At 35.7% G+C, this 12,779-nt stretch overlaps 1 protein-coding gene across 1 annotated transcript in view; it reads left to right on the forward strand.

Moving 5' to 3' along the window:
• Window positions 1–12,779, forward strand: part of ABCA13 (ATP binding cassette subfamily A member 13) — a 168,886-nt gene that overhangs the window by 107,072 nt on the left and 49,035 nt on the right. The window contains exons 41-42 of the mRNA XM_050971110.1: window positions 2,676–2,784; window positions 12,400–12,454. Coding sequence (XP_050827067.1) covers window positions 2,676–2,784; window positions 12,400–12,454 — 164 coding nt within the window. The remainder of the gene's footprint in view (window positions 1–2,675; window positions 2,785–12,399; window positions 12,455–12,779) is intronic.

A 12,779-nucleotide genomic window follows, 5' to 3' on the forward strand; every position in this document is an offset into this window, starting at 1 on the left:
GGTCCTACTTAACATCCTTGTTGATGATCTGGATGTGGTAATTGAGTGTACCCTCAGTAAATATGCAGATGACACTAAGCTGTATGGGGGTGGGTGTTGATCTCCTTGAAGGTAGGAAGGCTTTTCAGAGAGACTTGGACAGACTCAGTCTTTGGGTGGAGGACACCGGCATGAGGTTCCATAAGGTGAAATTCTGTGTCCAGCACCTGTGTCCCAGCAGCCCCATGCAGTGCTACAGGCTGGTGGAGAAGTGGCTTGAGAGCTTTTTGTCAGAAAAGGGGCCTGAGGGTCCTGTTTGACTACCAGCTGAATATGAGCCAATATGTGCCCAGGTAATGATATCTTGGCCTGTATCAAGAATAGCATTGCCAGCAGGACCAGGGCAGTTATTTTCACCTTATATTAAGCATTGGTAAGACTGTGCTCAGTTCTGGGCACCTCAGTTGAAAATAACACTGAGGTGCTGAAGTGTATCCAAAGGATGGCAGCAAGGCTTATGAAAGGTCTAGAGAATATGTCTTATGAGAAATGGCTGAGGGAGATGGGTTTGTTTAGTCTTGAGAACAAGAAGCTCAGGGGGCACCTCATTCCTCTCTACAACTCCCTGAAAGAAGGCTGTAGTGAGGTGATGGCTGGCCTCTTCTGCTGTACCTGCATAGAGAACAAGAGAAAATTGTCTTGAGCTGAAACAGGTGAGATTTAGATTAGATATTGGGGAAAAAAAAAATCACTGTTACAGGGGTCAGGAATTGGAACAGTTTTCCCAGGGAGTTGGTGGAGTCATCTCTGGAGGTGTTTAAGAAATGTTTGGATCTGATGTTGGGTGATGTTGTTTAGTGTTCTAAGAGTTACAGTGGTAGTGCTGGGTTAGTGGTTGGACTTGATGATGTTAAAGGTCTCTTCCAACCTTGATCATTTGATGATGCTGTTGAGATTTCAAGCAGTTGTAAATACCACATAAAGAAGAGTAGAAAATGTGAAAGATTATGCAGGCAAGCATAATGGCAGATCAGAGCTGTTAATTTTTTGTAAAATGGCTTGATTTTTTACAACAGAGCTTGTGGCAAAGAAGATTAAAGGGTAAGAGGCAGAGAAGAAATGATGGTGGACCTCAGAGTGGTTCTTGGAATTATGATCTAGGATAGGTGGGAAGAAATAAAACAGACTCAGAGTATTGTAAACCTCACCTCACAAAAATGTGGAGATTCAAAAAGTAGGTAGTCAGAATTAACCAGAAGAAAATTATTAAGAGAGAGAAACAGAACTGTAGATAAGACAGCCTACACTGGGAAATACAGAGGAGAATGTGTCAGAAAAAACAGTCGGAGTCCGGAGCTAGGGTCCAAGTAAGGATTGTAGCTGGATAGTATAAGAAAAAAGAAAAAATAATAAAAAAAAAAGGCAGAATCATCTGCAAGTAAATGAGAACAGCATCAAGGAATGATAAGAGAATCTTTAGGGAAGTTTCTAAGATGTAACTGTATAGACGGCAATTCTAGGAACTATGAAATTAAGAAAATGGAAGTCTTAGAAGAGGAGTGTTAAGGCAAAAAAGATTTATATTAAATCTTGTTCGCTTTGCATTATTATTCAGAGTCCAGAGAGACAATGAGAATTGCCCTACTTAGGATGTACAAAATATAGAGTACAAACAGTTGATATCAAAGACAGAAAGGTTAGGAGTTTTTTCAACTGTTTAAAAAAAAGGGGGAGAAGAAAGTGTGCTATGATGTGAGAAATGGATAGTAATCAGATGGTTTTAAATGTCAATGAGACTGAAAATAAACATCCATAATAATTTGACTTTGTTTTCATTATGGATAATATAGATTCTAAGGCACTACGACTAACAGTAATAGGTGATAAGAATTAATTTTTAACTGCAGAGGAAACTCAAACCTCAGTATATTTGGGTTTGGGACATATCAAGTTCTCAGCAATGGTTTTAGCAAGTAGAAGTGTGGATTAAGAGTACTTTATCAAGTCAGGGTGAATCTGCATGATCTGAAGATAAAGTATATGTTACAACAGAATTGTTTCCCTGTATTCCTCAGAGACATTGTCTTGTCTTGTCTGCTTTATGGTTTGTCTGCATCAATTTCCTCCATGTTTAACAAGCCACTGATGCTGAATTCTGAATCAAAATGCAAAGTGAACAGCTTCATACCCTGTAAACAGTGCCTCCTTGATTCTTTCTCTCCCCCTCTTTCTAGAATACTCTGTTCCTAAATACTTTATGCTGTGTGTCATATGTCGGTATTATTTAGAAAAGTCTCTTTGGAATTTCAATGATTCTTCCAATTTAAGCAATAGTTTTACTTCTCTTTTTGCATTTTTTAATCAAACTGGCAGGTGTTGTTTTCACATTTTTATCCCTCTATTTGTTCAAGCACATGTGTGTAAAGGAAGGGAGACATAGTGTTCCATTAAATCAGAGAATCTCAATTTAGTAATAAACATGTGTACAGCTCCAACAAGAGAAAACTGCTGCATTCTGTTGAAAGACTTATGCAAATCAACCAATTCTGTTCTGCCTGGTTGACTTTCTTCTATAAATAAATGTCATAACAAAAGAATTAGATATCCTTCATGCAATTCTTAAAGGTATGTGAACTTTCAGATCAGCATGCAGATTGAACTAATTTTTGATTGACATTTTCCATTCTTTCTTCCAGGTGTGGTATAACCAAAAAGGTTTCCATTCACTGCCATCCTACTTAAATGAACTCAATAACTTCATTCTGTGGCTGAATTTACCTTCTAATGTGGATTGCAGACAGTATGGTAATAGTCTTTCTTAGTATTTATTCATATGTTTTGGAAAGTAGTTTTTAAATAAACTATAATAACTATAAGTATGAAATATTTTTGGTTTACAGTAGGATTTCAAAGTTCAATTTCTCTGGAGGACTGTAAAGTGAAATTTTAATTTAATTACAAAGAAAGTTTTTTGTAGAGAATATAGTACACAGTAATATAAAATTTGAATTTAAAGCTCAACATGTCATATGAGTGCCTTACAAAGACATTCCTGTGGAATAAGTAAGTGTAAATTGGTTTGGGATGTTAGTCCCTCTGAAACTGCTGCTAGGGCTTACTTAAATGGCATGAATAAGGCGCAACAGACCATGGAATTATAACTTCTTTGGCACTTTGCTATATCTCCTTATATAAACATCCAGGGTAAATCCATATTAGCCTGTAAATTCACAGAACTATGTGATATTTCACATCATTCTGTTACTCAAGGAATAGGAAAGGCTACTGTATATTATTATTGTACAAAACAAAAGAGGAATTAATATATCTGGCATGTGAATGCTCTGATTCAGATATCCTGAACTTTATAAAAATTTGTTAAAGTAAAAATTTTATGAACTGACATCTAAAAAAAATGACTACTACAAAGGACTCAGCTGTTAACACAGATGATGTGGGTGTGGAAATCTAGTTTAAAATCTGGGCTTGATTAACTTCACAAAATTCGTGTTGACTTCTATTCATTCCAGTTCCTTTCATTCTTAAAAATTCTGTTAAATAGGAATTTGGTTTAGGGAAATTTAAAAAGAGCTTTTGACCAATTTTTAAGAGTTCTTGTAAGATTAGGATGGTTTTCTGTAATGGAAAAATGATTTTAAGTGTTTTTATAATGAAGAAAGAGGATGAAATCAGTGAAAATGGGGAAGGAATCATGAGAATCTAAAACCAGAGATCCATTAAGAAAACTTTCTGGCATGTCTAAGAAAAAGAGTTATGGCTTGCTTTTACAATGGCTGGGGTTTCATTTTTCTAAATTAGTTATGAGAATGCATCAAAGGTAGTATGTTTACACAGAAACTATGAATGGAATGAAATCAGATCTTTTAATGAGGATTTTTAATAGAAATCAATTTTTAATCAACTTTCCCTGCACTTCATAAGTCTTACTGATGCTAGCTTTTTTTTTATACCGTTAGATATCTCATTCTGGAACTTAAATGTTTGTGTACCCTTTCTTTTATATCTATCATGGAGAGTCAGGGTTTGCTGTCCTGCTTACACTCAGAGAAAATTATAGCTATCCCAAAGATTGTGGGAAGGATTTATTTTTTGTTATTGCACAACAGCCCTTAAGAAATACTTCAAGTCGGGTACTGACATCTGTAAGAGTATGGGTTCATTGTATAATCTTGTGGCATAATATGTTAGCTGCCTGCAAAGAGCTTTCTTAAGCTCTGCTTAAGAATTAGAAAGTTATTTGTTTATTTCTACATCTATTGGAGAAGTGCAATGAAGATGGACTGATAGTGCTCTTGAGGCATAATGCAGGGGGAACTGTCACAGAAATCTTGGGAAGATAGGTCAAGTTACCTACCTAGATGTCTGTCTATATATATTTGTTAGTGTACTCATGTTTGTGTGTGTACACACATGTATTTGTGTGTATTGCTTGTTGGTCTCCACCAATATATATGCATATTTTATTTCTAAAAAACAGTTTTCCAGTGCTGTATGGGTCACCTGAACTCAGTTCACTTTGATGTTTAACTTTCTCTTATTTAAGGATACTGTTCTAACAGAGAAGAACTATTCATATGTTTTGTTATTCAAATTGTTATATGCAGTCCTGTAAGTCAGCAGTCGGGAGACCACATACTGTGCTCAAAGACTGAAATCTATTCTTTTTGATTTATTTTTTTTCTTCTTCCAAACTCTGTTTATTGGCAAGGTCAGTTCTAGAATATTGTTGGAAATTGCTGTGAGGAAGCTTGTTAAGATGTTGCAGAGACATGGCTTTGTAGTTCTGCCTCTCATTAATGACATGTTATTTCACAGAACAACTTTTTTCCTGTCAACAGAACCAGCACTTCTATATTACTTTTAAGTGATATAAAACTAATTTGGTGCTTTAAAATGGACTGTAAGAACAAAATCTTTTCTTCCTTCACAAAAAAAAAAAACAACAAAAAACTTTACAGAAAGAAGCTTACAACAATAGAGTAGAGCATTGCCATGGATGTAAACAATAGCAACAACTGTGATATTGAAACAACCTTGAGCGAGGTCAAGACCAACTACTTGTTTAAGTGCTCGTGCAAAAGCTAAGAAACCCTTTCACTTTGCAGTTATATCCTGTGTGTATTTTTTGAACATGAACTCAGTAGGAGTTCTCCCAAGATCTTTGGAGGAGGGAAGAGCCATTACAGACCACATGCTGAGTTCTACCTGCTTTGCCCATGAGGACAGATCCAATAACTTTCAATGGAGATCAGTGGCACTCATCAAAGTTTGTGAGAGGTTTTGATAAAAAGGAGCTGAGCAAGAGGCTAATTGCTTTTGTCTAAAGTCTTTTCTGCAGTCATGAGGATACAGAGAATATAGACTTATGATTTGGTATGAAAGCTTGAAGGAAAACATTTTACCCAAGAGTGTAGAGGACATATGCTGACTTGCACTGGTTTATATCTCTAGGAATTTGTATCTGTTCAAGAAGCTTTGAAAAAAATTAACTATTACTTTTTGTTCTGTCAGTCCATGTTACTGACTCTTCAGCATGGAGCAGCAGGAAATTATATTTATTTAGTCATGAAAAAATCTGTCCTATTTTCTATTGCGCAATCTGATCTTCAAATACTTTCTCTGCAAGTAGAGAGATTTCTCCTCACCCCTGTCTCTTAACAATTTGGGATTATTGGTAAATTTCTCTATGAGGATGCTTGGAAAGTTACAATGTTTGTTTCTTGTAATTTTCATGTAAAGGTGATGTGTCTGTTAGAGAAAATGTGTGCCCAGTGGAGGTGCACGCAACTAGATGGAGCAACAGAAATTGGTCCCATCAGTTTATGTCAGTTTAGAGTAGTAAATGGATCAGATGTCTCTTTTGGAACAGCAGTGGAGTAATACTTCTTGTATAAAAATATGTCACTTTCTCTATCATGTGGATATTCACCCCTACCTTCATCATCGTGTAAGTCTGTGATCCCAGTGTGGGAAAAAGTCATCTGTCTCAACTCTGGAAGAAATCAAATGCATTCTGGGGGTTATAAATTCAGGGGCAGATGATGAAAATTAACATGTTAATAAATTAATTTTAAAAAGGTTAGTAAGACACTTCAACAACAAAAGTAAGATATGCTGGATTTTTGTTCAAACCGTTCACCTCTGACTTTTCAAGCTTATATGAATGATGTTTTCTAATCTTTTTCTGAAATGCTGCATTCTTGCAAATAAGTAATGTAATTGTGAGCAAGTAAAAATGCAATAATGAAGTAAGAAGAATAAAAAACTAAAAGGCAAAATTTTTTGCCTAAGCTTAAGATAGAAATTTTGAGCAAGTAAAAATGTTATAATGTTATTTTTCACAACTAATTGTATAATATTGAGTCAGAATGTGGCTATTATGCTGAAGTATAGAAGAAGGACTATAATCTCACTCTTAGGGTAAGGCTATATAAAGAAAAAAGGAGTGGTTGTCATCTATAATTTCATCTGTAAAGTAGAACGGTCAAAAAAAGTTCTTACATCATTGTTCAAAGAATAAAAATGTCTCAGTATAGAAGGGCCTTTTGCAATGCAGCTGCCCCATCTTAGGATTCATACTGAAGTCACTGATTTTTTATAAAAGCTTTCATACTAGGATTCATTGTAGCTTTCATGTAGCATCCTCATTTATTTCAGATTCAGTCCTTCAAAAGAGCAGAAGGGATCAAGGGAGTCATTTTCAGCTGAATTTTGGTGGAAAGTGGCTGTATAGTTTCCTGAATGCATTGCAAATTATAACTTTAAACTTTATTACAAAGGAAACTGTGAAATGGCCTTTGGATGGAACCTTCTTAACCATGTCTGGTTAGTTGGGGAAACTAAAATAGAAGCCACTAATGATCATGCTGCCCGTGAAATTCTCCATATAAATTGTAATTTTCAGATATATATATATATAGATAGATAGATAGATAGATAGATACACACTACCTCAATTTTTCTCATACATAATATTTTATTTAATCTGAAATAAAATGTCTTGAATAAAGAAAGCTAGATTTGTCTTCTATTCAAGTCTGCCACAAGCATGGTATTTAGAATCAGTGGCACAGATCTAAGCTGATCAATGTATGCAAGATTCAGCGTGGCATAACAGACAGTTTTCCAAGGAGTGCCAAGAGACACACCCAAAATACAGTGCAGAACCAAAAATATACCTAAATACAGCCCTGACTAATCTATAGTGATGGCATACAAGATTGAAGACCTTTAGGGTTTTTTTAATTTGGATTTCTTCAATTGATAATGAAAAAGTATTGCTGGGTTCCTATCACTTCTCTCATTTTTACTGAAAAACCACAGATTTTGAAGTGTATTTATGTGGAGAGTTGCACCCAAGTGGGATGGACTGGACTAGTGATGTCTTCTGTTCATTATCATGTACAGGATGGAAACATCCAGCTCCAAAGTTATGCCAAATTGTGCATGCCTTCATTTTCTGACTGAGGGTCAACAGGTGTAGCTGTGATGTAAAAGATCTGGAGCACTTTCTCTTGAAGGCAAGTGATTCTTGATTGAAGACTGTTAGTAAGACGTTGGTATAGGGGAAGGTGTCCTGAGTTGTGCAGCTCCTCAATGGCAACAGGGCAGGATGCAGAATGTTCACAGGAAGCTTGTCTAATATGAATTAATTTTCCTTTTTTCCAGTGAGCTTTCTTATCCAGAATAAAGAAGTGTAGTATTTTATTGTACAAAATGTTACAATCCTTATAATATTTTATGAAGAATTTATTTCAATAGGTCAGGAATGTCTTTTTAACAAATTAGAATCTAAAACTTTTTTAATCAAGAGCAATGTAAGGAAAGGAGTAGGATTGTTCCACCTGGAAGGGAGAATACAGAAGGGAAATCATAGAGAAGCTGAAGGGAGTATAATGAATGGTTTATTGCTTCTTCTACCATTAAGCATGTAGCATGGGGCTCCTAGTGTCATTTTCAAAGTAAATACACTCTCCTGCCTAGGTCCCAGCTGTGCTACTCCTGAAATTTACAGTTAAACTGTAAAGCTCTGACTGCTTCCCATCTCTTTTTTCCATAGTAATGTGACTTGCAGGACTGATAAAAATGCCCTTGTTCTCAGTTGTATAAAAAACCAAAGTCTTTCATCGATCAATACAAGAGATGACAACTGGGCCCTTTAAATTAATGAATGACAAAAATGAGGGGGAAAAAACCACACCAAAAATGTAGTTAACTATAGGCAAAACAAAAGAGAAAAGAAAGAAAGAGAAGCTTCATAGCTGAAAAAATGCTGAGAAAATATATTTGCATTCCCGAATTGCTTTTGCTTGGTTTTGGAAAGGTTGGAATGTGTGTCTGTTACAATTTTTCACCTCTGCCCATAAAAAAGCCTAAATGATCACTGTAAAAACAATGTGACCTACTGCATGCTGAGGACATAGATGAAGGATGTTTTAGGATGATAAAGAAAGTTTTTGTTGTGATTAAGTCAGGAGACTATAATAGCAAATCTGCAGATGTGGAAGTAATAATTTTTATACTGAGAAATTTATGAAAATGAGCAGACAGAATTAGTGCTGAATCATATCATATTTGGCATTATTGCCTGGCTTGCTTTTCCCTTGTGAATACTGATATGGTAAAATTTGCCCTGAGGGCTGTTCACACAAGGCTTGTAAGTACAGTTCTTAAAAAAATTCTTGCATAAACACCAGAAGCATCTGTTTAATAGGAGCTTTATAATTTAGAACTTCTTAGTTTATCTGTCATTTATAGCTTTTAGGTCCTCAAACATGGCAGATAGTTTTCAACTTAATGAGCCTCATTATAGCAGCTTTGCATAGTAAGAAGGCATATAAAGGCAAGAAAGTATCAATAAGTACATTTTGCATCATTTTAACAGCTGTATTGGGACAGAGATATGTTTAAATAAGGATGGTCTAGGTGGTTAGAAGAAATATAGGAAGGAATAGGTTATAGAAGTACATGGAAGAGTTTTTTTAAATAAAAAAATATATATACTAGCAAATATCATATATTAATTCTGTTGGTTTGTTCTGGTATTTGAAAATAATTTATAACTTATTTATTGAGTTTGATGGAACTTTTTTCCTCTGTGAATTGCAGGCCAGTTTGTTGGCTCCATCAAAAAATCATCTATTTTTTGACAATGGGTTGAAGAAATCATTATACTAAAAAGGTAGCAAATTCAGAGATTGTCATGCCCCAGACTAATTGAAGCAACTTAAAATACTGAATGAAAGCAAGTATTACATTTAATGCAGTGATAGAATTTTGAATTCTAAACACAACTGAACTTAGTTTTGCACAGTCATACTTGTAATCCACAACCTTGTGAATTTTAATTTAATTTGTGAGTGTAAATTAAAAGAAAATGCAATCCTTTGTTTCATCTACATGATTTGAATGGAAATTGACTGTCAAAAATGTTTGCTACTCTTAAGATGTGTGATTAGTTTTTGTGACTATTCCATAGAGGAAGTTAATTCAGTGTAACTGACTTTTGATTGGTATTGTTTGATACGATACTGCAAGGAGCATTATACGATTTAATGTCATGGGTTTTTATTTTCCCCTGCAATCACCTCTTTTTCACAGTTTCACTTTATTCTGTATGTAAATAGAAAAGAAATTTAAAGCAGTGCAGTTCTGTGTATGGAACCCAAGTCAACTGCTGTAGACTTTTGTTTAATACCAATGCAGTAATCTGAAAGTTTTGTTAGCTCGCTCCTGAGATCTTGGTGCCAGAAAAGGAAGGGAATTGTCCTGCTCTGCTCTGCACTGGAGTGGCCTCACCTTAAATGAGGTGTACAGTTTTGGGTGCCACAACAAAATAAAGACATTAAGCTATTGGAGGGCACCCAAAGAGGGCCACAAGGATAGTGAAGGGCTTGGATGGGAAGTGTTATGAGAACCAGATGAGGTCACTTGGTTTGTTCAGCCTGGAGAAGAGGAAATTGAAGGGAGACCTCATTTCAGTCTTCAGTATACTCACAAGGGGAAGGGGAGAGGCAGATACTGATCCCTTCACTCTTGTGAGCAGTGACAGGACTTGAGGAATTACCTGAAGTTGACCCAGGGAGGTTTAGGTTGGATATCCTAAAGGAAAAGAGGGTGGGTAGGCACTGTACAGGCTCCCCAGGGAATAGGTTACAGCACCAGCCTGAGAGAGTCCAAGAAGTGTTTGGACAATGCTCTCAGGCACATGGTGTGACTCTTGGGGTGTCCTGTGTAGGGTCAGGATTTGGATCTGATGATCCTGGTGGATCCTGTCCAATTTTGCATATTTTATCATTATTTCTTCTAATATGCCCACTTTTATTCAAGCATTAGAAAAGCCTAGAAAAACTTTCTGAGAACTAAACAAAAGTTTTTTTCTGTCATGCTGCTTCTCCTTTACATAAATGGAAATTCCATGGTTCCAGTGGGAAAAAAAGTTTTTCTTTGATATGCCTGTTTTGCTTCAGAACAAATAGCAGCAATTGTCTAAAAAATTAATGCTTTAAAAGAAAAACAAAGGAAAATTTTAAACAGTCCCTGAAGGTACATGACATGAAAGACTTCTACAAATAGCAAGGTATCTACTAGTAATACATCAAAATGTTATTGGCTTGAATCTTCTTCTGTTTTTCTAACTACCATTGGGCTTCAGTGTACTGTGTTTAGCTGTTATTTGAAAAATCTTTACCTTGTACAAATTTTGTGTGTGAGTTAATCATCCTGTTTTTCAGCTTTTTATCATGCAGTGACTCAGTGATGTTTAGATTACTTTGTCTGAAGATGAAAAATTAAAAATTAAAGGGGCAAAATAAAAGCGTGCTTTCTCAAATTTCACCTTTTACTAAAATTAAGACTTTTTTTTTACTTTATACAGATGGACTTTAACAAATTAAAATAAGTGGTACCCCACAGAGTCAATGTAAGGCTACTAATAATTTATAACTTTACCAAAGATACTGGAAAAATTAGGATTAAGTTTGTTTCTTTGTTTTAATTTGGAACAGCATTGATTTATTTAGACACTAATCAAATAATGCTAATGTCATGGTTTAACTTAAGGACCTCTCACACAACCACTTCCTCATTCTCTCCCAGTGGCATGTAAGAGAATATATTAGAAGTGATAAAACTCATGGGTTGAGATAAAGGCAGTTTAGTGCATAGAAAAAAACCCACACTCACAAGCAAAGCAAAGCAAGGAATTCATTGACCATTTCCTGTGGGCAGGAAGGTGTTCAGCCCTTTCCAGGAGAGCAGGGCTCCATCATGATTCAGGAAGGCAAATGCCATCACTCCAAACATCCCTCCCATTCCTCATTCTTCCCCCATGTTACAGGCAGAGCATGATGCCATATAGTATGGAATGTCCCTTTGGTCAGTCAGGGTCAGCTGTCCCACTGTGACCCCTCCCAAATCCCTGTCCACCCTTCATTCTCCTCACTAGTGGAATGGGGGAGGAGCAGAAAATATCTTAACTCCAAGTGCTGAGCAGCAATACCAGTACAAACATCTCTGTGTTATCTACATTTTTTTCCAGCACAAATCTAAAATGTGCCCCCATGCCAGTTACTGTGAAGAAAATTAATTCCATCCAGCACAAAACCAGCACAGCTGGCACATCTGTCAGGCACACCTGCAGAGATAAGTCACAAACAGCATCAAGTCCAGTGAAACAGCAACTTTTGCAGCAATGTTTTGCACCTTCATCCCCACAATTTTTCTTCTTTTGCTTGAAAAGAAAAGAAGCAAAAAGGCACAGCGTTTGTTTATAAACTACCTTCCAATTCCAAAGTTGGTTTTGCTAGCTTGCTACAGGTTGATTGCACCAAGAACCAAAATAAGCCTAAGAATTCATTGCCTGCTCTAGGTCTCCCAAACTAGACACGTTTTTAATGTAAAGCTCTACAGTTTCAATCAAAGGTATGACTTTTTTTTCTTTTGTGAATTAAGCTAAAAAGATTTTCTCAGCAAAAGATAAGTAATCCAGAAATTGCTGAAAGATCTAATCTAAAATCTAAACCAAGTGTATAAATTGCAGTAGCCGTCTACTTTACCCCAGAAGATTAGGTATATGAAGAAATTCTGCTTTAGGTTTTGTATTTGTTATCTTCTGTGTTGTAGATTCTGTAGCAATATACAGCAGTGTTGAACCAATTTCCCAACTTCAGAACTCAGAAAAGCACTATTACTTATGTTTATTCATTAGTTTTTAGTGGTTCCAGACTCTGGAAATCATTCAATGGGTTTGGTTTTGCACACTGGTATTTCTCCTCTTTCTGTTAATAACTAAGTATTTAGTCTTTTTATTCATTCATGTAACAAGTGTTAACAGTGTACTCCAGAACTTGAAATCCTTAATAAGATTTAATATTTCATGATTTATTTTTCTTTTCACAGGGATAACACTCTACAGCCAACCGTATGGAGGAGCCTTGTTGGATGAAGACAAAATGTAAGCAAACTCTTAAAATGTTTCACAGCAGCAATCAGCAGACTATTGAAATTCTCAATTAAATAAGAATACATGTTTCCTGGTATAGATGCAGTGAATTGAAAAACAAAATTCGGTTCTATCGAGTGAAGCATTTTTAGCGTGGTCTGTCTGTAAAGTCCACTGTTTATACCAAAAATAATTGCAGTATTTTGTAAAGAAAAATACTGAATTTATGCTGATTGTGTCATAAGTTTTAAACAGGGTAACTGTTTCAAATAATTTCGAGGGTTTAAATTTTAGTTTTCTGTAAAGGGGAAATATTTGCATAAGCTTCACTTTACTA

Source organism: Serinus canaria, chromosome 2, assembly GCF_022539315.1.
Source record: "Serinus canaria isolate serCan28SL12 chromosome 2, serCan2020, whole genome shotgun sequence".
In the NCBI taxonomy this organism is placed as follows: Eukaryota; Metazoa; Chordata; class Aves; order Passeriformes; family Fringillidae; genus Serinus; species Serinus canaria.